At 39.3% G+C, this 26,441-nt stretch overlaps 2 protein-coding genes across 4 annotated transcripts in view; both read right to left on the bottom strand.

The window, feature by feature from the left end:
* nedd4a (NEDD4 E3 ubiquitin protein ligase a) overlaps positions 1 to 655 on the bottom strand; it is a 34,212-nt gene extending 33,557 nt beyond the window's left edge. For both annotated transcript variants that reach the window (XM_055036969.1, XM_055036970.1), the window contains exon 1: positions 368 to 655. In XM_055036969.1, the coding sequence (XP_054892944.1) occupies positions 368 to 421 (54 nt within the window). In that variant the 5' untranslated portion in view covers positions 422 to 655. The remainder of the gene's footprint in view (positions 1 to 367) is intronic.
* A 2,076-nt stretch (positions 656 to 2,731) lies between these two features.
* Positions 2,732 to 24,652, bottom strand: LOC129364385 (DNA-binding protein RFX7-like). Of its 2 annotated transcripts, XM_055036972.1 has the most exons (9): positions 24,385 to 24,652; positions 19,225 to 19,258; positions 15,966 to 16,051; positions 15,084 to 15,206; positions 12,848 to 12,964; positions 11,265 to 11,349; positions 10,968 to 11,184; positions 9,675 to 9,955; positions 2,732 to 8,855 (listed from the first exon to the last, which is right to left on the bottom strand). In XM_055036972.1, exons 1-9 carry the CDS (start codon positions 24,501 to 24,503, stop codon positions 5,913 to 5,915), a joined length of 4,005 nt encoding a protein of 1,334 aa, XP_054892947.1. In that variant the 5' UTR covers positions 24,504 to 24,652; the 3' UTR covers positions 2,732 to 5,912. The 2 variants fall into 2 exon arrangements, with proteins under 2 accessions (XP_054892947.1, XP_054892946.1); XM_055036971.1 differs by lacking the exons at positions 12,848 to 12,964; positions 15,084 to 15,206; positions 15,966 to 16,051; positions 19,225 to 19,258; positions 24,385 to 24,652 and having other exon boundaries at positions 2,732 to 8,852; positions 11,265 to 11,346.
* Between the last annotated feature and the right edge of the window lie 1,789 nt (positions 24,653 to 26,441).

The raw sequence follows: 26,441 nt of genomic DNA, 5'->3' as shown, positions 1-26,441 counted from the left end.
CACTGTGATGGGTCTACCTGGGGCCGTGAAGCTGAAAACTCAGTCCGTGTTATCAGAGTTTTTGGCGTTTGCGTGCTGAGAAGCGGGAACGCAAGGCGTTGACAGTTGGCTCCCTCCCCGACTAACTCCAGCTAGCTCTTCCGTAGTCATATCGATTTTCCCCCGCCTCTTATCTTACCCTCGTTTTCTCTCATTTAGCTGACACAAAATTATCGAGAGTTAAACCTACATTGGAGACAGCTGTCCACGACTTTTTCGTGTTTTTCAAAAGTTTTGTTTCGCGGAGAACAGCGGGCGGCAGAGATGTCAAAACAGTCGGGGCGCGCGAGCTGCCCCGGGCACTAACGTTTCGCTAACTTTGGTTTACCTCGTCAGCCTGGAGCCCTCTGATCTGAGAGGCAGGGACAGCAGCAGCCATCATGAGATCCTTCTTCTTCCTCCCGGAGGGCGACACGAACAACAGTCAGCCCTTGCGTGCTCAGGTGTGCCGTCTCTGCTAGTCCTTCCGACTGTTTTACGCTGACCGGTAACCACCGTGAACCAGATCTTGTCGTCATTGGTAATACCCATCCTCTTTCTCCTCCTTCTTCTTCCTCCTCCTTGTTTTCCATGGTTGCTGCTACAACCGAGTATGGCAGGCCGTTTTGACATTAAATCAGTCCACTCAATCAATTTTCTTAGCGTTACTCACTTTAATCCATTTGTACTCAAGTAAAAGTAAAGAGTAGCCATTTAAGAAATTACTTTAGTTATAGTTTTAAGTAGAGTAAAAGTATTTGGTAAAATACTGTTGTGTAGAAAACACACATCTTTCCATAAGACTCAAATCACAAAAAGGTCAAAATATTCACCTGCAGCAACAGAGGTGTTTGTCCAAAGAGATATAAAATACAAATGAGTATGTTGTACATTTTTAGTTAAATCTGTCAGCCGTTGCTTCATTTTAAAGTCTCCCCCTTAAAAGCAAGAAGATCTGGACTTAAATTTCGGGATTTTATGTTTTCATTCTTTTAAGTTCTATAAAAATAACATATTTAGTCATTTTAAGTCGAGTTATTATTGTCAAAGGCAAAGATGTGAATTATTTTTATATTACTGGAATGCATTCAACTTTGTGTCTATTTCTCGTGAAAACCTCTTTTGGTGTAGTTTCTATTATACGTATTCCTAACAAAATAAACAGATTCAAAAACATTTTCCTTCAATTTTTTCAATGTCTTTTTTATGCTACTACAGTTCTGAACATATTCTAACTAGGAAAATGAAAAACCTGATATTTATTTATGGCCATAGGAGTCTTCCATTATTTGATCTCAGCTCTAATATTATCTTTTGACTTTGACTAGGCCAATCTGATATGTAAACACAGTGTGCTTTGACCTCAATAATTCCACTGGCTTTATGTTTTAATCGTTTTGCTAGTATCCAAACCAGTCTCAGATGTTTTTCAGCCTCTAACAACTTCCCCTGAGTCTGCAATTTATAGACTCTCCTCCTGCTTCGTCTGAAAGTCTTTTGGGACAGACAGCAGCTCTGAAGTCTGAATGTTTTTCCATTTCCAATTTGCAAAACATCTCAGTCTCAGTCAGACTGGATGGAGAATGCCTGTGAACATTAGTTTATTATTTTGCTACAAATTGGATGTTGATTTTCTTTTTGACTGGAGCTTTGCAGCTTTGAATACAGTTTGAATACAGTTTGATCTAAATCCACTGACTTCATACAATCATTCTCCACTCTGATGCTCTGTGGGGAAGGAAACATCCCCACAGCATGATGCTGCCACCACCGAGTCTCACTAAGCGAGGGAAACATGACATTTAATACAATTTGCAAGGTGCTGGCTTTGTTTGTGAATCATTTTCTTGGTGCTGAAATAGTATTTTATGTCAGTCAAAATTATATAAAAATGTGTCAGACTCTTGCATATTTTTTGTATGATCAACTAAATATTCAATTGAAAATGATTTATCTCCTATTTGTGGACACATTAGCTTGTGTTTGAATTCAACATCCTTTCTACATCAAAATAATTATGCTAGATTTAAGTGACTTAACAAAGAATGTGATGGCCCAGTTTCACTGCTTTAGTTACGTTTGATTCCTGTCCTCATTTGGCCTTAGATTAATAAAAATCAGATTAAAAATCTGATCTGTAACATTACTCATCTCACATTTAGTTATTTTTTTATTTATTAAAGTAATTGGGCAAATAAGGACCTGCAAGTGGAGTCTCCTCTTTTGTTAATATAAAACCTCCTGAGCTTGACCAGTTACTGGAAGTTGAAAGGAAAGTATGACATTTAGAAAGTGTGAAAAACTATGAATAACCATTAGAAGAAAATATTGTCCCTTGGCACTATACAGAGAGGATAGTTATTGCTATGGAAACTTAGACATCTTGCAGTATTTCTCATCTTTCACAGGCCACTGGAAAAGAAATCTGACTTTAATCTCAGAATTTGCTTTTTTTCAGAATTCTTTTTTCTCAAAATTCTGACTTTAATCTCAGAATTTGCTTTTTTTCAGAATTCTTTTTTTCTCAAAATTCTTACTTTAATCTCAGAATTCTGAGAAAAAAAGTCCTAATTCTTCTTTTTTTCCAGTGGGCCTGATCCTGTTCCGTACTATTCTCACATGCCGAAAACATTCATGTCTGATGTAATTTCTCCTGCTTTATCTTCCTTCACACGGATATAAAAACCTGTCAGACTCTTGTACTTAAAAAATGTTTATTAGTTTTAAAAATGTTTTTTAAAAAAATGTATCAACAAGCACTTCCTCTCAAAAGCAATGTCTAAAATACAAAAAAAAAAAAAACGTCACAGCAAAATGATTACAGTGGAGAGAAGCTCTACATCTCGGCACCACTTACAAGAGGAAGGGTAAAGTCTTAGTGAAACATTAGTGCTAATGAACACACAGTAAAACAATGGAAACCTGGGGCAGAAAAATGCACACAACAAATATAAAGCCTGCTCTTTAGCAGTCAAAAATAATCAGCAAGGTTCAAATGATTGCATTTTTAATGTATCCAGACATTATTCTTTGAGCAGATAACCATTACACATAGTGCCACTTCCACAGAAACAAGTGCAAACGTTTTTGGAGCTCCATCCTGAATCTAAGGAGCCAGGATGCATCTAAAAGGAAATTTAATAAAACAAGAAGAGACGTACCTTATAGTGGTAGTACATGTTGATAATATAAAACACGAGTTGAGTTATTGTGATTATGCAACATTACATGTCTTAGTTCTGTACAAACGACCCGGCGTAAATAAACAGCAGTAAAGCAGCCGGAACTGACCTCCCCACCCGTCTGTTCAAAAACACAGCAGTGGAGAGTCAGATCAGAAAATCACCAATAAAAATTACAAACAGTACATGAATACGTTGCCTCTATGATCAGTTTTCCTATATAAAACATGTTCCTGCTGCTTGAACAAAAGCATCAAAGATAGTAAACACAGAGATTACTACATTTTAGAGACAAACGTCTTTTCCAGTGCTGTAAACGTCACAAGGTTTCTACTTCTCGTCGTACCTTCAAAGTGCAGTCACATGGCTTTTAGCTGCTTACACACAGCACTTTTTAACATTACACTCACTGCACAGTGCAAGTTTCTGGAGGAGACATCTTTGGCATGGACATAAGGCTCAGGAACCAGAGATCCTCAGGTGCATCTTTTGTTTAGCGTGAAGCTCCACTGGGTAGGAAGAGAAGCTTCACATGGCAGCCGGAACACAGTGATTATTCTTGTTTTTATTGTAAAGCACAACAGATTGTCAGCGCTGTAGCCACAGCTTTATTACACAGCCCAGCCAATAAAATAAAAGCACCGCTTTCATTACGACAAGCGTTGAGTCTGACGTTACGTATTAATGAGGATTAAACCGTATTCTGTTTTTATTCCTCTGTGAGAGTGTCTGTTGACGTGAAGGTGAAGTTTTCTTCACCACGACTCAGGTGAAGTCTGACCCTGCGTTTAATTGCCCTGCCGGTTTAAACACAGCAGAGATTTTACAGCACCTGGCTCGATTTACGAAATAAAATCCAGGCAGTTCGTTTCTAGCATGCAGTGGTTTAAAATAACTATTCATGAAGCCACAAAAGAGAAGCGGGAAACTAGCAAAAAAACGACAGAGATTACAATTGCTCTTCATGTTCATTATTAATACAAACAGTGCAAGAACAACCCATTCAATGGGTTTTGTTAGTAAAGTGGTTTTATGATAAACATTTTCTTTTATTTAGTGGTTGAAAAGGACCCTGCTTGTGTGACATATTTTATTTAAAGCTATTTTTGAGAAAATTAAACATCTCATAACATCTTTTTTGATTGAAATTGCATAAATTATGTAGTTTCAAGGGAATTATTCGCACTAAATCTGCCCAGATCAACGATGTTTCTATTAAATAAAAGCATAAAGCAAACATTGAAAATGTTTTTAAAGCTTGAAAATCTTTAGGAATAGTTTCCCCTTCCTTTTAAGGCTCTGTAAAGATAACGTTTACACACATTTTGTAAAGAAAACCTCAATCATTTATCATTTTCTCGTCTCTTACAGGAAAATGACGTAAATAATCAAAGTTAGGGAATAACTGCATTAAACTTAATCAACAGTGGCAGAGTTATTGGTCTCCCTGTTTGAATCCCTTTTTTTTAAAGACGGACATAAATATAATAGAAATATGCATCATTATGCACCAGTGGTTAAAGGAAAGAAACCTCTGTGTGAGATATAAATAAATTAATAGTAGACATGAATAAAGAATAAATAAAAAAGGCTCCAGCTACATTCATTTCAAAGAATTTTACCAACATTTGCACCAGTGGTGATTTTGTAGAAGTAATTAATTTAAACACTGGATTTTTTAATTCCTTCTCAAAGTAAGTGCTGAATATTTTATATTTTTGTGTGATTATTTTTTTTCTTGACCAGGGTTGAAAATAAATGTGGCTGGTTATATTTGTCACAATTAGACACCAAAAACATTATCATAAATATATTTGTATATAAGATTAGAGTTGCATTTAATGAGTTTGGATCAAAATGTCTTGTCAACAAGGAAGCACAGGCAGCTGGTTTACATGGATAAATTTTTATCTTTTCAGTCTAAAAATAATCTAAAATTAAAAAGACATAGGTTAATTTGCATTCTTAACCAGGTTTTTGTATTTGTCTCGACTTTGTAGTAAATAGAACCACAAACACCTTTATGCTTTTTATACTTTAGCTAAAACAAAAATGTTATCCAAAAACTGTGTTCCTGACCCTTTACAATCTGAACACTTTGTTAGCTTAAGTAAGTTTATTTTATCAAGCAGATAACGAGAAAATATGTCACAAGAAATTAATTTTTGTGTGTTTATGTAAAAAAATAATTTGTGTGTCTTGAAACTTGAGAATATTGGACGTTGTGGCACCACAGGTGAGCACTTTCACACAAGTTAGTTTTTATTAATACCTACGTAAACTGTTGAGTTTTATTCCTACCTTAAAGTCTATGACACACAGATCTATGGTAATATATATTAATAGTTAAGAATAGGTTATAGTTTCATTTATATTATGTTTTGTTAAACATTGATGTAGTTTTTAAATGCTTAATACCAGGATGTCGCTGTATATTTAGAGTTTAGGCTGGTGTTTATTTTTTTTGCTCCATCTGCTTGTTGGAGTTGCTTTTGATAAAACAGGAGGTGATTTATTATTTTTTTATTGTATAATTAAAGGGACGTTTTTAGTTTTGCAGCATTATATCAGTTCAGCCTGGCACTTAAAACTGGACAAACCTCCATTGTGTCCTCAGTTTTGTTAGTAGATTAGAGTTACGGTGTAAATACCTTATAAATACATTAAAAAACGCACAGCTACATCAGTTTTAAATGGAAAAAGTCAAATTTTTCAGCCCATCAGCCCAACAGCTGGGTGATCTTTGCTCTCCAGCCAGTCCAGTCCTCCTGAGTGAGGCGTGTCGCTGATTTGCTGGAACAGCTGGTCGTTCAGCTCCTCGGCTGCGGCGCTGTGGAACCGGCTCTGCTGCTGGCTGGGGTCAAACAGCAGGTTTGTGTCCAGCGAGTTCAGGTCGTTGATGCTTCCAGAGAGCTCTGATGTCATCCTGATCTCACAAGGGAAGTCTGCTCCGCCCGTGGTGAGCTCCGACACCTGCTCCAGGAGCGGCCCCGTCAGGAGGTGGTGCTGCGGCGGCGTGTTCCTGAAGTCCAAATGCTGCTGCGAGCTCAAAGCAAGCATTGCAGACTGAGCCTGCTGCTGCTCTGCAGAGACTGGCTGAGTTTGGTTGTTGCCTGCTGAGAGACTCATTTGTTCGCTAACAGTGTTTTCCATGAGGTAGCCTGGCTGCTGCGAGCTGCCGCTGGACTCAGACGCCATCAGGCTCAGGCTGTCATCGCCACCGAGGCGGCTGGAGTTGGACTCCAGCATCTGGCTCAGGTTCATCCGAGCAGTGTAGGTGGAGGGAATGCTGTGAATGCCTAAACCGCGCAGCGCGTCATCATGCTCCCCTTCCAGCTTACTCAGAAGAATGCTGCTGATGCTGCTGCATTGCTGCACTTCGTTTTGCATCATGATGTTCAGCGGCACGGAGCGGCTCCTCTGAGCCAAGCTGCTGACCATGAGGTTTGCCTCGCTGTTGGCGAAGATGTTCAGCACCTCGGGCGTTACGGGAGAGTTGAAGGGGGACACCACAGAGCGCGGGATGTTGGGAAGAGCGCCGAGGTTCCTCTGATGCACGGCTGGGCTAACGCTGCGGCAGCGAAACGTCGTACTGGTAGTTTTGTTATCCAGAGGCGCCGGCACGGCGAAACCCTCCTGCCTGCTCATGCTGGCGACCTGCTGCTGCACCGGGGAGACGGGGGTCAGGCGGCCACAGTGGCCGTCATGGTGGCGCGCATGGGGAACGGCGAAGGCATGGGGTTTCTGAAACGGCTCAACTGTCAGACCTCTGTAGCCAGTGAGGATTCCCATCCCGCAGTTTGATTTGTTTGAGCCGCTGCTGCTGTAGCTGCTGTTCATCCAATCCAGCCTGGCCTTGTCGGGGTGGGTCGCCATGGGCCGCTGCATGGGCTTGACGGGGCTGCTGGAGACGGGACTGCTGTCGTGGAAACACGTCATGCTGGAGTTAATGGGCGTGAACGCGAACGGGTTCCTGCACTCCACCGGACTGGGAGGGACGGTGCTGCTGCAGTTGGAGTGAGGCGTCTCGATGGGGGTGTGGCGACTGCTGCCCAAGGCGCTGTCCACTGGGGTGGTGGAGGCGATCCGAGAGCAGGGGCTGTCTCCGGTCAGGGCCTGCGCTCCACCCATCACCTCTGAGTTGGGAGTGGGGGTGTGGATGAAGCTCCTGTGGGCCTGATAGAAGCCACTCATGCTCTGGTTGGCGGATGTGATGCTGTTTGGCGTCAGGATGGCTTGGCCCTGAAGCGGGCCACAGCTTCCCAGCTCCTGCAGCCGTTTCAGTTTCATCTGCTCCTCCATCTGGACCAGTTCCTCCACGATGCTGTCCTGTGTCACATCATCATCGAAGGAGAAGTAATCCATGTGCTCCTGCATCGGGAGCTGATTAGGAGCTGCTTGATTCACAAATTGAAGGGAGTTTGCAGCAGAACTGCACTGATAAGCTGAGTTTGAAGTCACGCTTGCATGATTCTGGTAGCTGGGGTTAGCTGGCATGCCGTGCATGTTACCCACTGCGTGCCCCCGCTGCTCCTGTATCAAGGTGTCAACGGTTTCCATAACACTGGGAGTGTTTTTCCTCTGCATTGAGCTTTGTGGTTTGGCAACAGAGTTGAAGAGAGAGGAAGAACTTTGTACATGGACCTGAGAGGAGAAAACGCTGCTCATTTTCATCTCTAGCTCCCTGGAGGCTGGTGCACTCTCTGGTCGGCCTGAGCTGCCGTGGACTTGGACATGACCAGCGCCCTCTACTGGTTGCTGGGGCATAAAAACCCGTTTAACTGGGGAGAGGTCTGAAGTGAGGCCCGAGCGTTTCCTGAAGCTCTTTGTTGATAGGAACCCATCTTCTGCTTGGGCGGATTCTCCACAGGACGGTAATTTGCTGGTGTTTGCTAAAGAAAGAGTGCTGGTGTTCAGATTAGAAGAGGTCAAGAGTAAAGAGCCGGCTTTATTGGCAGTATTCCTGCTACTTTTTACCGCAGATGAAGAGTTTCCACTGCTTGTGTTGGCCGATGTTTCCTCCAGACCCAGGAAGCCTTTGGAGTGAGGAATGGGCACACTAGCCGCTCTCTGAACTGGACCTCCAGCTCTGTTTGCTGCTACCTCCTGGGTCAAAGCCTGACTGCTGGGATTTTTCATTTGGCTGTTCATATGTATTGCTTCAACTTCCATTTCCACATCCATGCTCTGAGTGCCTGCCCCAGTAATCGGGGCCAGGACGGCGGAATCGCTCCGTGCGTTCTGGTTGGAGTCGGTGTTTGCAGAAGCGACGCCTGCAGACGCCGGCCGCAGCATGGTGTTTGTGAGAGATGTTGTCTCCCCGCTGGTAGGCGCCAGAGAAATGGCGGTCATCTTGACCAGGTTGACAGGGCTGACCTGACATGTGGTCATCACCGTCTTAATGGGGCTGTTGGCGATGATCATGGTGGAGGGCGAGCGCATGGCGATGCCGGAGGTGGCAGAGGGCTTGGGCAGGATTTGAGCATAGCGCTGGCGAACTGGGCGCTCCCCCGCTGGACTGGTCAGGTTATTCTGGGCAGGTTTGGGGCTCTGCTTCACTACCTGAACCGTCTGGGAAACCATCTGGAAGTTGATCGGCAGAACTTTGCTCTCCACTGCTGCCACAGGACTCTGTGACATCAGCTGCCCGCTCTTCTGCACCAAAACACAAAAAGCAATAATAAACACATCAGATGAACTAGGGCTGTTGTAAAAGAATATTTTAGTAATCGAGTACTCTATAGAATATTTTTACGATTAATCGAGTATCTTGAACCCCTCTCTCACATGGTGATGACGCGGTTCTGACAGTACAAACCTATCATACTCTGATAATTGCACCACACAATTCAACGATGCTTATTTGTCCCCAAAACCTGCTAAAACGCCGGACAATTCAACGTCATGCTGCTGGCGCTTAGGAACAACTCAGGTGGAAGTGAGAGCATTGCCCACCACAAATAACGACCAGCGGGTTATTAAAACATAATTTAACGACGCTTCGAGGCAGATAAATGTTCCTCTCAGAATTTTAATAATCGAGGTACTCGACTCATCGGAAGAATCGTTTCAGCCCTGAGAATAACCCTTCCAGACTGAGCGGATTGGCATAGATCAGGTCTCTCACACTCCGGTCCTCGAGGGCCGGTGTCCTTTAGATGTGCCTCTGCTGCACCTCATCAGAGTAGAATAATTAGGTCATTAAGGCTCTGGAGAACTGATCTGCACAATGAGGAGGTAATTAAGCCATTTCATTCCAGCGATTTGTACCTGTGGCATATCTAAAAACTACTGGACGGCGGTCCTGGAGGACTGTTGTGGATCCATCCAAATTTGCAGTACCGTAATTCCGCCACACTTTGCGCTATTAGAAAAATTCCAATGACACGTTGTGCTTTCCAGCCAATCTTGGGTTATTACGGTAATTTCACCCCCGCCTGTCTGAAGTTAAAAGACATAGTCCTCATTTCTTACTGTGACGGGACTCGGCACAGCTGCCACCACGATGCCGATGGTCGGCTGCGGCGAGGGAGGACTGGGGCTGCCACAAGTCACGCTGTCCAGCATCCGCTTCGCCTGTTCCTCTCCCAGAACCGGAGACAGCATCTTCTGCTCCTGCTGCTTCCTCTGGATCTTCCTCTGCAGCTGCTGCTTTGCGTCTACAGACGGTGACGAAAACATTTTGCCTTGAGGCTGGAAAGGCTGAGCCTCGGCTGTGGGTGCAAAGGCTGAGACGGTCTGCTGAGGTTTGACCTCTGGAGACAAACAGAGGGACTTAAAGACAAACTGCAACAACAATGTTATTTATATAGCCTACTGTTGTTCACAATAAAATAATATTTTGCATTGCTTTGTGGTGGGTAGAGTACCCAAAAACTGTACACAAATAAGAGTACAGCACTGCTTCAATTTATCTTTACTTAAGGAAAAGTAAAAAGAAATTACTTCAGTAAGAGAAAAGAAGCATTTAGCAAAATGTCTACTCAGGTACTGAGTAACTGATCAACACATCAATCAATATTTAAAAATATATAACCAGAAGGACCAAAATATAAAACTATGTGGAAATTTTATTTGGTAATAACTTATATAAATAACAAAATCAGGCAAAATAAACATTTTACAAAATCATTTTCTTTCATTATAAAACTTAAGAAACGTCAACAAAAACTTCAGGCATCTGTGGGGATTGTTAAAACAAGTTTGTTTCAACCACAGTGGACAGAGCATCTAGAAATTTTACTCAAGTACAAGTAACAATATTTCATAGTAATAGTAAAAAGTACAACATAGTAAAAGTACTCCTAAAAGTAATGTTTTTCCCAAAACGTTACCCAAATAAATGTCGCTAGCTAATTCCCAAATGTATGTATGTAAAAGTTTCTGTCATATTAAAAGTATGTGCACTCTAAAAAGCATTTGATCATTTTCGTGAAAATATTTCAAATCAAAAACTGATTTAACAAAATTAATCCAATTTAAAGTGACACACACTAAAATAAGTAAACAAGGCAAAGACAAAAGAACAAACGCTTGTATAAGAAAAAGACAAAATATATAAATTTCTGGATGAAATGCATGTTTTAGGAAAACGAAAAAGAAAATATATACTTTTTTTTTTACAAAAAGAAAATCTTTTAATTTCTTAACAAAAACACATGTTTAAGGAAAAGGAAAAACAAACAAATGGTCCTCCATAGAGAGTGCAGTAACACGTCGCTGCCACTAGATGTCTCCCCCACCTTTGGGCAGCGGTGACTTGCTCACCTGCTGCTGCTGCGCCGGTCATCAGCGTCAGAGCCGCCAGAGACTTGTTGCTGATGTAATGGCTGTCGATCAGAAAGCGGGCCAGGTCTTCCACGGCGTCAAACTGGCGCTTCAGAACCTTCTGGGCCCACTCACACACAAGGTCACAGGCTGCAAATCGCACCTCCTCCTTGATGCCGCTCACATGGCAGGGCGGCTCCAGGGCGTCACACTGGAGCTGGAGTCAGGCAGGCAAGAACAGATCAAGAAAAGGTTTTCCAGCACTAAAAATGGTTTTAAAAAGTCCGGTTTGCTCACTCCATCTGCTGATTTGTGGAGGTCCAAAGTGGGTAAAGACGGCATGTGGACGAACGGTCTCTTTCTGAGTCCACTGTAGCAATATGTAAGTCTGTGTTAAGGCCAAAATAGTGAATTTGTACTAGAACATTTTAGAAAGTATTTAAACAGATTGAGAACGGTCAATGGGCTAAACAAGACATGTTAATTACATTTTTATTTACACAAAAGCATTAATAATGAGATTTTATTCTATTATGAGCTTCTTTCATAACAAGCTGCTTTCACTGCAAAAACACAAACTCTTACCAAGTAATTTTGATCTGGTTTCCAGTGCAAACATCTTATTGCACTTGAAATAAGACAAAACTAACTTAAAAGAAACTTTTCAGCGTGACATAGAGGCTTGTTTTAAGTAAATAACTCCTTAATATTGATGAAAAAATACTTGCTCTATTATTGGCATATAAATTAACTTATAACGTGGGAAAAATGTCTTGTTATAAGTTAATTTATCTGCCAATGCAACTAGTACTTTTTCCATCAATATTAAGGAACTGTTTACTTAAATCAGGTCTCTATATCTTTCTAAAAGTTACTTGTAAGGTAGTTTTGTCTTATTTCAAGTTTGCTAAGATATTTGCGCTGGAAACTAGACCAAAATTACTTGGTAAGATTTTGTATTTTTTCAGTGTAGGGGCTCTTTAAATCCAAATAAACTGCTGCTGGCCACACCCCCAACTCAATGTTTAAGTGAAAATGGCTGCACAATTATACATCTTTGAAAAGCAGAAGTAGAGCCTCCTGCACGACCAACAAGAATGCTGGAAATGGTTTCTGGATGAGAAGTCAACAACAAAATTTTGTCTTATCCAGCAGCCATTGTACAGGAGTAAAACTAGCTGACCAAACATGCTGGATAACCTCAGAACCAGAATCAAGGAACAATCTTCTAGAAAACGGCAAAAATGCTGAAACATTGAATATGTTTAAGATAGAAACCAATTTGTTTAGAACTGGCACACTGACTGAACATCTCGTTTTACTACTTCACTTTATTTTACCACTGAAGTGTTTTTTTAAATTTATGTTTTAAGCACTTTAAACTGCATTGTTACTGAAATATGCAGTTAACAAAAATCTCAACAACCTTCACAGTAAAGCTAGAGTCTATGTTTTAGCTTTTTAATTCAACTTAATGTTAACAAAAAACTTTTATCTAAAAATCGGCCTCCCTTCAGCCAACCAAGATGTCTTTTTTAACCACTTGACGAAATTGAAGATACCTGACCCAACCTTCCTCTGAGATAATGACATTAACCTCAGTGAAGGTCGTGAACACAAACCAAACAGCGGCTTGACGTCACAAGCTCAACAGGCCCGGCTACACATGAAGGTCAAGATCACAGAGACGCCCCCCGAGGGTCTCTGTATTCTGCTGCAGCCTTTGAGGTAGAAGGGGGCTTCATTTCATTTCACATCTATATTTAGAGAGCTTATGAACTGCTGCAGCAGATGGTCTGAGACCAGACACACACACACACACACACACACCCAGACATGGGCCAGACTGGTACAGTACGGTCCATTCCAGTAAAGGATATTTAGATTTCCCTCTCATGCCGAGCCGACGCGCCTTCATGTTCGGGAAGACGTTCTTCATCATCTTTCCAAAGTCTGCGGCACTCAGTGGATGATAGTTGAGATTGTCGCAGAAGCTCCTGAATCATACAAGAGAGAGAATAAATTAGTGAATAATGACAGCAAAGAGTGAGAGAGCGGTCACACGACGCCATGCTCGGCTCGGCGTTTTACTGTGAAATGCCTTTCAGAAGCATTTTTATCTCACAGACTTTTGCTTTTTGTCACATTGAAACTCCAGTAAAACTCAATATAATTTTAGGATCTGGAGCCACAAGTGGCTCTTGAACTTTACTTAACATCTTTGCTTAAACAGACAATATAGGATCAACTCATGTTTTTCAGTGTAGCTCTAATAACAAATGCAAGTTTTTAGTAGTTTTTACTCTTTTATTTTACACTGAATTTCCACAGCAATACATGCTTCTCACATAACTTTCTCTGTCTTAAGATTAAAACTCTGTGTTTTTATGTTACCTCCTAAAAAATTAACATCTTCAAAACCCCAAATTGTTGTCCTTCATGAACTTTCAGTGAAGATATTGTGAAAGGATTGGCAACAAAAACAAAACACGCAGCCTCTAAGCTTCACACCGCTGACTGAGAGACAGCCTGAAACTGGAGTCAATTTTCTAAATTTTACTTGAACAAAAATGAAAGTCAGTAATTTTCCTTATGTTAAAAACACTACATTTATTTGTTTTGGTGTATCACAAAAAAAACAACAAAGTTTAGTTAAGTTTATTGTTGTAAGGTGATAAAATGTGGAGACATTGGCACTGCTATGGAAAAGATGTGAATATTTTTGCAATGCGCTGAATTTCAGCACTTTATGAATAATGAAGAGATTTAAGTGTTTTGTGGTCTTTAAGCAGAACTTCAGTATAACTTTTGACACATTTAAAGTAAGAGAGGGATGATAGGTGGACTGACGGGATGGAAACAAACAAATAAAAATATTTGTTTGTTAGTAGTACAAAGGGAAGGAAGCGACAAAAAAGGGCAATAAGACATTTGAAATACATGATACAAGGAAAGAAAGACGAGAGGTGGAGAGGAAGGAAGGAATGAACTGAGGACATGAGGAATTAAAGAAGGACAGAAGAAATTAAGATACAAGAATGAAAGGAAGGAAGGAAAAAAGGAAAGAAGGAAAGAAGAAAGGTCACATGGAAGAAAGGACACAACATTTAGAAGATTACCATCACAAAAATATAAAATCTTACCAAGTATTTTTATTCTAGTTTCTTGGGAAAATATCTTAATACACTTTAAATAAGACAAAAAATAACTTACAAGTAACTTTTCAGCAAAATACAGGAGCTTGTTTTAAGTCAATATTGATTTTTTAAAAAGTTTTAGCTCCACTCAATCTGCTAGTATTTCTTGGGGAATTATTGACATTCAACAAGTTCCTATTCTGAAAAGTTACTTTGAGTTGGTTGGTTTTGTCTCACTGAGATATTTGGACTAAAAACCAGGCCAGAAATACTTGCCAATATTTGTGGGTTTTGGAGGAATTAAAGTCTGGAATTGCAAATAATTTTTAGAAACTCATTTATTTTTTCTCAAACTGGCCCAGAAAATGCTGAATCAAATCCCAGACTTTTCCAGCTTGTGCAGGAACAACCTTCACCTGTTGACACTACAGATCTATCAGGTTGTATGAATCAATACGGGTCCCAAAATATACATGTAAAACCTCTGCCCTGCTTGTTTATTGATTGATTATCAGCTGCAGTTCCCATTCACTTAGATAAAACTTGTAGGCATCAAACAAATATTAAGCCTGCTGCATGTTTTTGATCTTTATTTAGAAGCCGGTCGCGAAGGCGCCAATGTTTCTGGAGGCTGCAGTATTTTTGTTCTGGTGGAGTTAAATAGATAAAAAAAAAGTTATATAAGAGTGTCAGAGCTTTTCAATGGCTGTCTCAGATTTTCCATTCTAATATTACCAACACATGCTGCTCTGTGATTCTCATGCCTGCTGCATCTATTTATACCGACACTTTACCCTGCAGTAATGTAGGGCAGGACGCGGCACAAACACTGTAAGGTGTTCGCACAAAGACAAATTAAAAACAAAAGCAACTTCCGAAAAATGTCTGATTTGGCAGCTGTAGGCTAAGAGCAAAACTCTGAAGTTTTGGCTAAAATAAGTGGACTTCTGCAGCAAAGCGTTGCTCTGTCTGTCCCTACTTGTACTCGTCGTAGACCTCCTGCTTGGGGAGCGAGGTCTCCGGGTATTCCTCCAGGTGGTCGCGGATCCAGCCGAACGCGTGCATCTGCTGAGTGCGGCTGGACGACAGGGCGCTCTGGTCACTGAGAAAAGAGCCGAGTCACTGACTGCACAGAAACCGATTCAGCAACACAAAAAACCTCCTCAAAGCCGTCAGTGCAGTTTATCACAAACATGTCCTGTGGTTTGATCGTGGATCGTTGTTATTGCTCAGGTGTTTATTCATCATGCAGGTGAGGTCAGTGCTGGGCGACATGGCTTCAGGTAAAATCAGATTTGTTTTCATACCAGATCTGATTTTCTTAAAAATAAGTTAGAGAGTGTTAGAGCCAGCCGATATTAAGCTAAAATTAGCAGAAAAACGACTAATTTTTATCGGGAAAATGTCTCAAACTTATGAGAAAACAAGTTGTTTTGAGGAGGAGAAAAGATTAAGGTTTTTCGAGATAGACATAATTTTTTGAAAATCCTGCTACTGATAACAAACTGAATGTGCTAAAAGATTAAATATTATCTGTAAAACTTATAAATTCACAAGAGTCTTAAAATTTTTCATTTTTTATTTTAAAATATAAAATTACGACTTTGCTCTCCTAATATTGTGACTGTATTCTTGTTATTTCAACTCTGTTGTCATATATTTATTTTTGTAATATTATTACTTTACTCTTGCAATGTAAAAGAAAAGTTGTATCCTGGCTCTAATATTCTGAATTTAAAGTTCAAATAAATAAAAGCCGCCATCTACGCACCCTGACGTCACTGGGGGGACAAAATGCTCATTTTCCAAAAATTTTATCTTCTAATTAAAACAGTCGATTTATTCCCCTGTGAGGTTTTACCTTTTCTCAGCGCCACAGCTGGGACCAGTAGGCAACTTGAGGTAGAGGTAGAGTTTTTCAATGTCTGAGAACTTCTCCACATCTTGCTGCAGACATAAGAGAAAGAGGATAAAAGTTGATGCTTTTAATTGGGGTGAATCTTAAGTACAACACAAAGTATTATTTTTTACAACTAAGCTTGTACAATAAGTAGAAACATTTTCATCCAGAGATTTTTACTGAAAAGAAAACTTTGCTGCATCTAAATCAGCTTTTTGTAATTTATTGAACTCAGCTCAACACTGTAAACATTTTAAAGGAAAATGACCCAAATTCTGTTTTTAAATCTGAGAATAAATTTGTTCATCTGAGCCCAAAGAAGATTAAAATTAAACACAAATGTTCAAAATCCTGCTTATGTCGTGCATCTGCGATGAATAACAACAACAAAAAAAAAACAATTGGAGGACTTTATTTGCTTCGTTTTATTTAATTTTTTTCTTGGCCAGTGAATCGTTTAGACTTGACGATTTGGCCCATGTGATAAAAAGTTTGTTCAAGCAACAACACATAAATTCACCTTTTCATCTGGAGTTAAAAAAATCAGAAACTGTGGCATTTTTCACTTGTAACCAAAAACTTGACTGTACTTCACTGGTATTTTAAATGACAGACCAACACAAAGTAGAGGATCATGGTACTTTGGAACCCTCTGGATTCGGACTTTGACTTACTAACACAAAAACAATTCTCTAGCACCTCTGGTTTTATAGTCGTTGTACTAATAAAGTGATCCTCCTCGTTTAGCGCCTCTAACATGTTTTTTTCCCATCAACTCTAACGATCTTTGCTGAAATGAGGATAAAACATGGCCGCCGCAGCATGGTACGACCGCCACCATATTTCACTACACTTGTGTTCAGCTCGACATGCTGTGCAAGTTTCTGACACGCATGCATTACGAAGTGACTCGGCATTATTATTATTAATAATTGACCCTCAAATTAAAACATTGGCTAAGATAAAAATTGCTCTAAAGGTTTCAGACGTGTGTGTGTTGATCTGTGATGGAGGGCGATCAGTTTCTGCAGTCTTGCTGTATTGTCATGTGGTTATATTGTGCATCTTAATAAGACGTTGAATGTTTCAGAGTCTTATGTTTGGCAGACAGTGGTGACAGCAGCTGAGTGAGCTCTGAGGGATTCATGTATCTGCTGTGTGTGCTACACAACACTGTGCACACACTCAGTTTAGTAAGGCGCTGTGGACAGACAGGCCGGCTCCTGTGGGGCAGGACGGTCTGCAGACTGAACCTAAGTCTTCTGCTGTTAACACATCTCCCATCACAGCTCCACTGATCCTCTGAGTTCACCCCCTGGCTTAAGGTCAAAGGTTGACTGCAGCTTTCACACAATGAAACAAAAATAATTAAGGTCGCACATCAAGTGTAAATTTAGAGGTCCTCAGTCCTAGCGCAGAGTTTGTACTTGTGTAGCTAAAGTGACGCAGTGTGACCTGTTAATCAGAGTGACGTCTCAGTTCTAATGAATATTAATACTGATCGTTTTCTTATTGGTTTATCAGAATCTAACTGACAGCCATTTATCAAATGAGTTACTTTTTATTTATGTTTTAAAAATTCAACATGTTTTCTAGGTTTTAGTTAATGTCACACTTTCAAAAAGTCAAAACGAGAAAAAGTTATAATTTAGACAAAATAACAAAACTTAGAATGAATTAGTGGATGCTAGTGATTCAGTATGATGGATAAAATAACTAATGGATGGATGGATGGTTGGTTGATTGATTGATTGGCTGGATGAATGGATGGATGATGGTTGATTGGTTGGATGAATGGATGAATGATTGGTTGGATGAATGGATGGATGATGGTTGATTGGTTGGATGAATGGATGGATGATTGGTTGGATGAATGGATGGATGATGGTTGATTGGTTGGATGAATGGATGGATGGTTGGCTGGATGAATGGATGGATGATTGGTTGGATGAATGGATGAATGATTGGTTGGATGAATGGATGGATGATGGTTGATTGGTTGGATGAATGGATGGATGATGGTTGATTGATTGGATGAATGGATGGATGATTGGTTGAATGAATGGATGGATGATTGGTTGGATGAATGGATGGATGATGGTTGATTGATTGGATGAATGGATGGATGATTGGTTGAATGAATGGATGGATGATTGGTTGATTGATTGGATGAATGGATGGATGATTGGTTGAATGAATGGATGGATGATTGGTTGGATGAATGGATGGATGATGGTTGATTGATTGGATGAATGGATGGATGATTGGTTGGATGAATGGATGGATGATGGTTGATTGGTTGGATGAATGGATGGATGGTTGGTTGGATGAATGGATGGATGATTGGTTGGATGAATGGATGGATGATGGTTGATTGATTGGATGAATGGATGGATGATTGGTTGAATGAATGGATGGATGATTGGTTGGATGAATGGATGGATGATGGTTGATTGATTGGATGAATGGATGGATGATTGGTTGATTGATTGGATGAATGGATGGATGATTGGTTGAATGAATGGATGGATGATTGGTTGGATGAATGGATGGATGATGGTTGATTGATTGGATGAATGGATGGATGATTGGTTGGATGAATGGATGGATGATGGTTGATTGGTTGGATGAATGGATGGATGGTTGGTTGGATGAATGGATGGATGATTGGTTGGATGAATGGATGGATGATGGTTGATTGATTGGATGAATGGATGGATGATTGGTTGGATGAATGGATGGATGATGGTTGATTGGTTGAATGAATGGATGGATGATTGGTTGGATGAATGGATGGATGGATGGTTGGTTGGATGATTGTTGGATGGTTGGTTGGATGTAATAACTCGTGTTTATAAATTCAGTTTCCTGGAGTTGTCGGTCAAATCATTCAATCATTGCTACATTTTGATTCTTTCCCAGCAGGAAGTACTGTCCTGGATTTTCATAATAAAACAACCTGTGAGAAGCTACTATGTGACTCTGAAACATAAATGACTGAAATAATATTGATTCGATTAGTTGAAACCCCTGTGAGGAAACAAGTCTTTCTGAGAGACCAACAGAGACAGATGAGGATCAAACTCCCAACAAATAAAAATGATCATCTATTATTGGAAAAGTAATTTTAAAAAAAGCTGAACACCCCAATTATCTTTATTTCCACAAACATCAGATTAACCAAAAGGTTTTAGTTGTACTTTGCAGACTGAGAACTCACCAGGATGTTTTCCACTTTTGACTGGACAGATTTGCTGTGAAACAGACACAAAATATAAATTAGCATGAAGCTGGTGTAACATGAACGCTTGTTCCTAAACAGTATTTATTTATACAGCAGAGGAATGTTTGGTATGTGGAGACCCTCCCTGCAGCATCTCTCAGGTCATCTACTACAGGAGCGACACGTCAAAACCAACAGAAAAACGCATTTTCCAAGACGGAAAACGCTCCATTAATCAGAAAATTCACAAACCACATTCTGTCTGTCTAATTAAACTACAACAGTAAAACTAACACTTATCACACCATTCTCAGAATAAAAATGTGTGATGGTCTGAGGCTGTTTTGTTGATTCAGACCTGAACTAATTGTTATAATTGATTAAAAATAAAATCATCTCTACCAAAAGGAGAATGTCAGTCAGGTTGTGACCTCAAGCTGAGCAGACGATGGTCCAAACCATCCATGAAACCCCATAAACCAGGTTTTATACAAAAAAGATGTTCAGTACAGACTTGTTAAAATTATCATTATATTGTGACAGTATAATGTAAGAGAAATAAACTGTGAAAAATTGGATCTTCTCTGCTTTCTCCCAGTGCTCCCAGTACAATTTGCAGAAACAACCAATCAGAGCCAGGAAGAGGATTTTATCTCTGCTACGCTACAGAAAGGCTAAGGCTAGTTAGCAGGGCCACCGATAAAGGCGGATAAACAGTTGCCCACCATTACCGCCCTAAGCAGCGTCTATCCGAGAATGATTGTCAGCGCTAAGACCCTCCTCCTGGCTCTGACGGGATGTTTTTGACTGAGAGCGCATTTGTATTTACTCAAGTCAGCTTTGACAAATATGAAAATACTTTTTCCTGATCTAACAGAAAAACAAAAACTAAATGTAGAAAATGCTTTTTAGCAGTACTATTTGTACAGTATTTTACACATAACTTTTAAAAAAACTCTAAAAATAATTACCAGAGATAAATGTTTACCTCTTGTTTGCTACTGACAGTAAGCCCATGGTACCCTCCACAAATATTTTATTTTATTATTTACTTGTTGAATTTACAGTTTAAAATGAACATAAACTAAAATTTTAGGGAAAAAACCTTGTCTGCCTATCTCTCAGATTAATTTGCAGTAATATAAACTACTAAACATAAATAAACCATCCATCTTAAAACATCTTTAAACACAAAAAATTCAATAAGTGTACAAAAAATAATAAGAAAATAATTTTTTTAATATATATGTAAAAAATTGTATCTAGAATTTATAATGATCAATTATTTTCTTTGTTAATAATGATAAAGAGAAAAAAATGTTATATATAAATAAAATCATATATCTATATACATATATATCCCATTTTCTTTATCATTATTTGTAATCATATTGCCTTTGTAATGAGAAAGCTCTCTACTGAATCAATATACTTCATTATATCTTAATAGCAAATATAATAATAAATACAACAGGATAAGTCAAAAAAAACTGAATAATAAAACTAAGAGAAAAGTATTTTTAAATCCTTTATTCACTTTAATGTATTTAAATGAGCTGCAGCTCTCATGTTTAGGTGAGTCACACAGTTGTTGACTCTGAAGGGGGCGATGGGTAAAGTCTCTTACTTGGCGGCGCTGGGCGGGTCAGAACCGAGATGTTCTAAGCCGTGACACAAGTGGCTCTCTTTAATTCGCTGTTACCAGGGGGCCGAGGATTTCCCGCTGCTGAAAGCCCGTCATTAAGCTCTTTGTGAGGCAGAGCTGGTAGGTAGGCTGAATGACACCTGATGCAATGTTTAGCAAGGGTTCAACTGCAGAAATAAAGAACTGATGCAACGGCTGCAGTTCATTCTGTGAGGAATGACTGAGAAAAACAGCAGAAAATGAACTCTGCCCTCTGTGAGTTCCAGCCTTTTTAGAGCAGGAAACGTCGACGACATCGACACCAGATAAGTGACGTTTCTGCAGACGGTTGAACCCTGAGCTGTTCCTGGTCACTCAGCCTTTTGGCATTTTATGGCTCCTTGGCTTCGTTCAGAAATAAAGGCCAGAGAACAGGCCAGAGTAAAAACTAACACTGTATGCCATAAAATCGTCTCCATTTCTCTGTTTTAGGGTTTAACTCCGCTCCGAAATTCAACACAACCAGAAAACAGCCAGTTGAGTCAAACTTAATTGATTTTATTGGAATATATTTAATGTTTTTAAAAAGCAGCCAACAGTATAAGAAAAATTATCTGAATTTAACTGCTGTGTATCTTAAAGGGGCAGTATTATGTATTTTCTAGACACATAGTGCTGTTTTATAGTACAATCAATTATTTTACCTTCATTTGTAATAAAAATATCAGTAATATACAGCTCTGAAAAAATGAAGAGTTCACTGCATTGAACCCCATTGAAAAACTGGTTGTTCCACCAAACACTGATGTCTGAATTCTTCCTGAGTTAAAACATTAGTATTATTGTTTCTAAATGAGTATGAATTTGTTTTCTTTTGCATTATTTGAGGTCTGAAAGCACTGCAGCTGTTTTGTTATTTTCTGCTAATAAATACAAAATTCTTGCTTGTAATTTCAGAGACATGTCGTCAGTAGTTCACAGAATAAAAGAACGATGTTCATGTCACTCAAACATTTACCTGTAGAGAGTAAAATCAGAGAAACTGAACATGTTAAGTGGTCTCCTAATTTTTCCCTGAACTGTATATAAAATATTTTAATTACAATTTTTGACTTTTTAATTTAACACCTTGACATTGGGCTTCTGTCTTGTTAAAAATGTCTTCTTTTTCTGAAATGCTGCAGTTTTCTAGCTATAAACCTTCATTAAAGTAGTAAAATCGATGCCATATTCAGGAGCATCTCAGTAAATTAGGATATCAAGAATGAATTTGAAACAGTGATGCTCATTTACAGATTCATTACTCACACATATTTGTGTTTGTGTTTTTTCTGTTACATTTGATAATTACGACTAACAACGAGTGAAAAACCAAAATTCAGCTTTTCAGAAAATGTTTATATTAAGACAAATAAAAACCTGTTTTGAAAATAGATGCTGTGTTATGTTATGGCCTTCTCAGTTGTGGAAAAAACTGCTGAGTTGCCAGATTTCCAGGTGACAGTCATTCACAGGGCAAGTCATTGTTAAAGAAGCTGGCTGTAAACATGGAAAGTTGAGTGGAAGGAAAAAATATCATGCAGTATAACTAAAGCCTAGAGAGGATTGTGAATGAAACTTATCCACACGCTGAAGGAAATTGATTGGGGACAAACACAAACACGCATACACACCCACACTCACACTCACACACTTTTACTTATGTGATAAATAATAATAGTAATAGAGTGAATTCAAACCCTATGGATCAATGTTTATTCTATCAAAAGGCCAAAATACGATTAGTTCAGTGATTTCTTGGAAATCAAAACAAAAAATAATATCTTAGCTAACCCCTTCTTTCCAACACAGCAGCTCAAACTTGATTATTAAAAATGAAGAGCTTGCTGCTGAACGGAAGGTCGTGACCTTTTATTTACACAAAACTCTTGAAGTGTAGATTTAAAATCACTAATGTTAACAGAGCCAGGCAACATGCTGATATAAGGACTCTTACATTTGAAACGGCACATGATTAAACATTTGGAGGCTAACGAGGTCAGAGGAGAAACATTAACAATGAACGCAGAATAATAAGTTCATTAATGCTGCTTGAACATCCTAATGGAAGGACAAATAAATCAGGACTGCAGAGATGCGTTTGTTAACCAGAGATCAGAATAGAGACATTTTTATCAGCTCTGATTGACGATAGGCCGATCAAATGCTAAGAAATCTGATTTTTTTTCTCCTATTCAACAAATACATCAAAACTAAGAACTCCCACAATTTTTGTTCACTTAAAACACACAAATCAACAGCATGTCGTGTTTAATAAAACTAAAGAACACACAGAACTGATGAATAAATGGGGATGATCTCTTTCAACTTCCGCTTGATTCAAAACAACAACTTCAATCAAAAACACAATTTTTTTTTTATAACTTATTCCGATATCCTTTTAAAATAAAACAGATACCATTTGTAAAAATAATAGAAGACTCTGATTGGTGGATCTGGTGATGTTTGCAGATTCAACTGGGTTATGCTACTGAAAAGCTTAAATGAGCTTAAAGTTACTGTCTGGGATACAACGTTGCTGCTAAAGTGTTATCTATAATATCAACAGAGACAAACACAAACTCATGTGAGGGAAATAACTTCCTTTTGCCAGCGAAGGAACATATTATACCTATGTGGCAACCCGGAACAGGAGCATCTAGTTTATATACTTCACTCAACCCACAGCAGCAATTTGAACAAACTAATGTTCAAATGTTATTTTTTATCAACTTAATCTGCTGTCCAATTTGTTGGTCAGCACTGATCTTTGAAAAACTACAACTTGAATTTACTTTCATATTTTTTGTCTGATCTCATGATCGCTGAATAATATCACCAGATATTATGATCAGCTATTAATCGGATTAATGGTGATGAATAAATGATTGAAATATCGAACCACTAGTTTAGTAATTGCTTAATCGCTTTTTGCCGAAAAAACAACTTACTCTAAGCCACAATTATACAAAATATATAGAAACATTTTGAATGTAAGATGATGAAACATTTTGTCTTATGTTATTACATTTAGGCATTGAAACGATAACTTTCTTATTTAAAAAAGGAACTTAACAATTTCTTTGTTTGCATCTTTTAATGTATTTATAATGCTGTATAAAAGTGGCTTAAGTAGTTAAATAGTCTCTAGAATGTGCGCACTTTTTTTTTCAATTAATCGATAGAATGGTCGATTATTGAAAGAATCATCAATTGCAGCCGTAATCGGGTTACCAAACATTTTATAACCTCCTCTTACTTGAGTACTTATTTATTTCTCTATGTTATGGTGACTTTTTACCTTCACTTGAGGTACTCATACTTGAGAACGGTTTTGCATTTCCATTTTCACAGGGACTTGCCAAAGATACTACAGCAGCTTGTACTTACAATTACTACATGTCACACTGATTTCATCTCGCGTGTGGCTCTGAAACAAAAACTACGGGTAGTGATGAGATGCCTGATCCAAACAGTCAGGTGTGAGACCTCACCAGATGGAGTTCTTGATCCTGAGCTGCAGAGCGCTGGTCTCGGCACCCTGCAGCCCGGGGAGCAGGCCGGCCGGACTCCCCGCTCCGGCGTCCGGCTGCCGGGGATCCTCATCGGCCATCGGGGTGCGCCTCTGAGCGGGACCGGCCTGGAATGGACGGGACTGGGCGCAGACGGGCGGAGTCGGGTTAGCGGACACGGACCGGGGCACGTTGCGGCGGGACAGCAGCGCGCCCTGTTGTTGTTGTTGTTGTGGCCAGCCAGAGCTCCTCCTTCAACATCGCTCGCTTCAGACTCCGGACACCCGCCGGCCGGCCGGTCGGTCCGTCTGGAGGCTGCGCAGCCGAAACAGGCGCAGCAGCCCGGAGCCTGGCTGATGCGTGGATATAAATAAAAAAAAAAAAGGGAGCGCAGACAGCTGGAAAACAAACTAATCACTCCCTCCGGTGAGCCCTGCTCTGCTCTGCCCCGCACGTTGTGGGATTTGTCCGCATGTGCATGGAGAGTAGTAGCGGCCGGGGACGCGCATGCGCGGCGGCGAAGCCAGCATCAAAAACAAGCTGAGCTGTCAGCATAATGATTACTGATTCCTCTGACATGCTGTTGAAACTACATCAATGTTCGTGCACGATTATTGTGCTATTGATTACAAGAGGCCCAAATCACCCAATTTAATGGCTTTGCTTGTTTTCACGGACAGTTTGTGATCGGAACAAAATGTACCACAACAGCTGAAACTAAATAAGATCTAAATGCATATCCTTATTATGACTCATTGAAAACATTGAAATTGTTCGTGTTCACATATTTTGTTTGTTTGTGGTTAAAAGATTCCTCTTAGAAACGAGACCTTCTTTCAAGACACAACCTCAGTTTCCACTGATTGTCAGCAGTATTTACTGTCCATTTGGGTTCCCTTCACTTATCAGTCCTGCAGAAACACTTACAGACACACAAAAAAACCTGATGCCAAATGAAAATACATCTGAACATATGTTAAACAAAATATGATGTGTGTTATTCATAAGGCTTGTTTTAATAAAACATGAGAATCACCTTACACAGAAACACATTAGTCTGCCTTAACTTACACATAATGATGGTTGGAGTGATGATAAAATGTTTACATTGTGAAATATGTTACTTTGACTATTTTTTTGCTCATTGGTAGCAGATTACAATACACCAAAGACACTAAATACATTATTGTGCCTGCAGATATTTGTCAGATGAGAAGATATTGACATTCTTGTAGTTAAATGAAAACTGTGTCCTTGAAAAGTCTCTCATTTTGGGGTTTCTGGTCATTGTAAAACCCTCTGTGTTGAATCATGTACTATGCCCTCTGGTGGAGGGTTTAAGTACTGTGTTTGGTGAGCGTAAAATCATTTTTAAAACTTTACAATTAAATGAATGCTATTATCAAAGTTTGACATTTGTCTATTATAAGTTGTTCAAATTATCAATACGACAAAGGCACAATATCAACATTTAGTCAAACAACATTTGGAAAAGGTGGAATTTTATCGTTAACATTTACTTTATCATAATTGACGAAAAAAAGGGTGATGGTGTAGATTTTCAACAATTTATATATATTATTCTCCAGATTGTATGTACTTTTTAAATTCAAATGACCTTAATGACGGATAGAGACACCTGTGAAAAAGGCTGTATAACAAACTGCCATGATGAGTCATTAAGGGGCGGGGCTTAGAGCAGCTGCAGCATGCAGACGAAGAAAGAGAAAAAAGAGTGAAAAAGGAGTATAGTTACTTTCGCATTTTTTCGTTTAACCGGCTGTTGTTTATTGTTACCTTCCTTGATGTGTGTGCGGAAATACAAGTAAGTGATGTTAGCTGTTAATAATATTGTTTATTTAGCGGAGTATTTTAGTTTTACGCTTAATTAATAGCATGCTCTGTTCACGTGTACACTTTAGAGTTATACACGCGTGTATGTAGAAACGTGATGTTTAGAATCATTGAGAGTGCAGTTATTTAGTATGTGTGATGTTATTTCAGTCATGTTATACAGACACTGATGTTGTATTGTTGTT

The sequence above is a fragment of the Poeciliopsis prolifica genome, unplaced genomic scaffold (assembly GCF_027474105.1).
Source record: "Poeciliopsis prolifica strain line A6 unplaced genomic scaffold, Auburn_PproV2 SCAFFOLD011, whole genome shotgun sequence".
NCBI lineage: Eukaryota > Metazoa > Chordata > Actinopteri > Cyprinodontiformes > Poeciliidae > Poeciliopsis > Poeciliopsis prolifica.
This window is presented reverse-complemented; position numbering and strand designations above follow the sequence as displayed.

What these genes read in the sequence shown, in the direction of transcription:
- LOC129364385 (XM_055036972.1), bottom strand. Translation starts at nt 24,503, where the DNA reads ATGGCCGATGAGGATCCCCGGCAGCCGGACGCCGGAGCGGGGAGTCCG. An exon ending in GAGGTCTACGACGAGTACAA is followed by an intron (nt 12,965 to 15,083) that starts GTAGGGACAGAC and finishes TGTATGATTCAG; the next exon opens with GAGCTTCTGCGACAATCTCA. An exon ending in TCCACAAATCAGCAGATGGA is followed by an intron (nt 11,185 to 11,264) that starts GTGAGCAAACCG and finishes GCCTGACTCCAG; the next exon opens with CTCCAGTGTGACGCCCTGGA.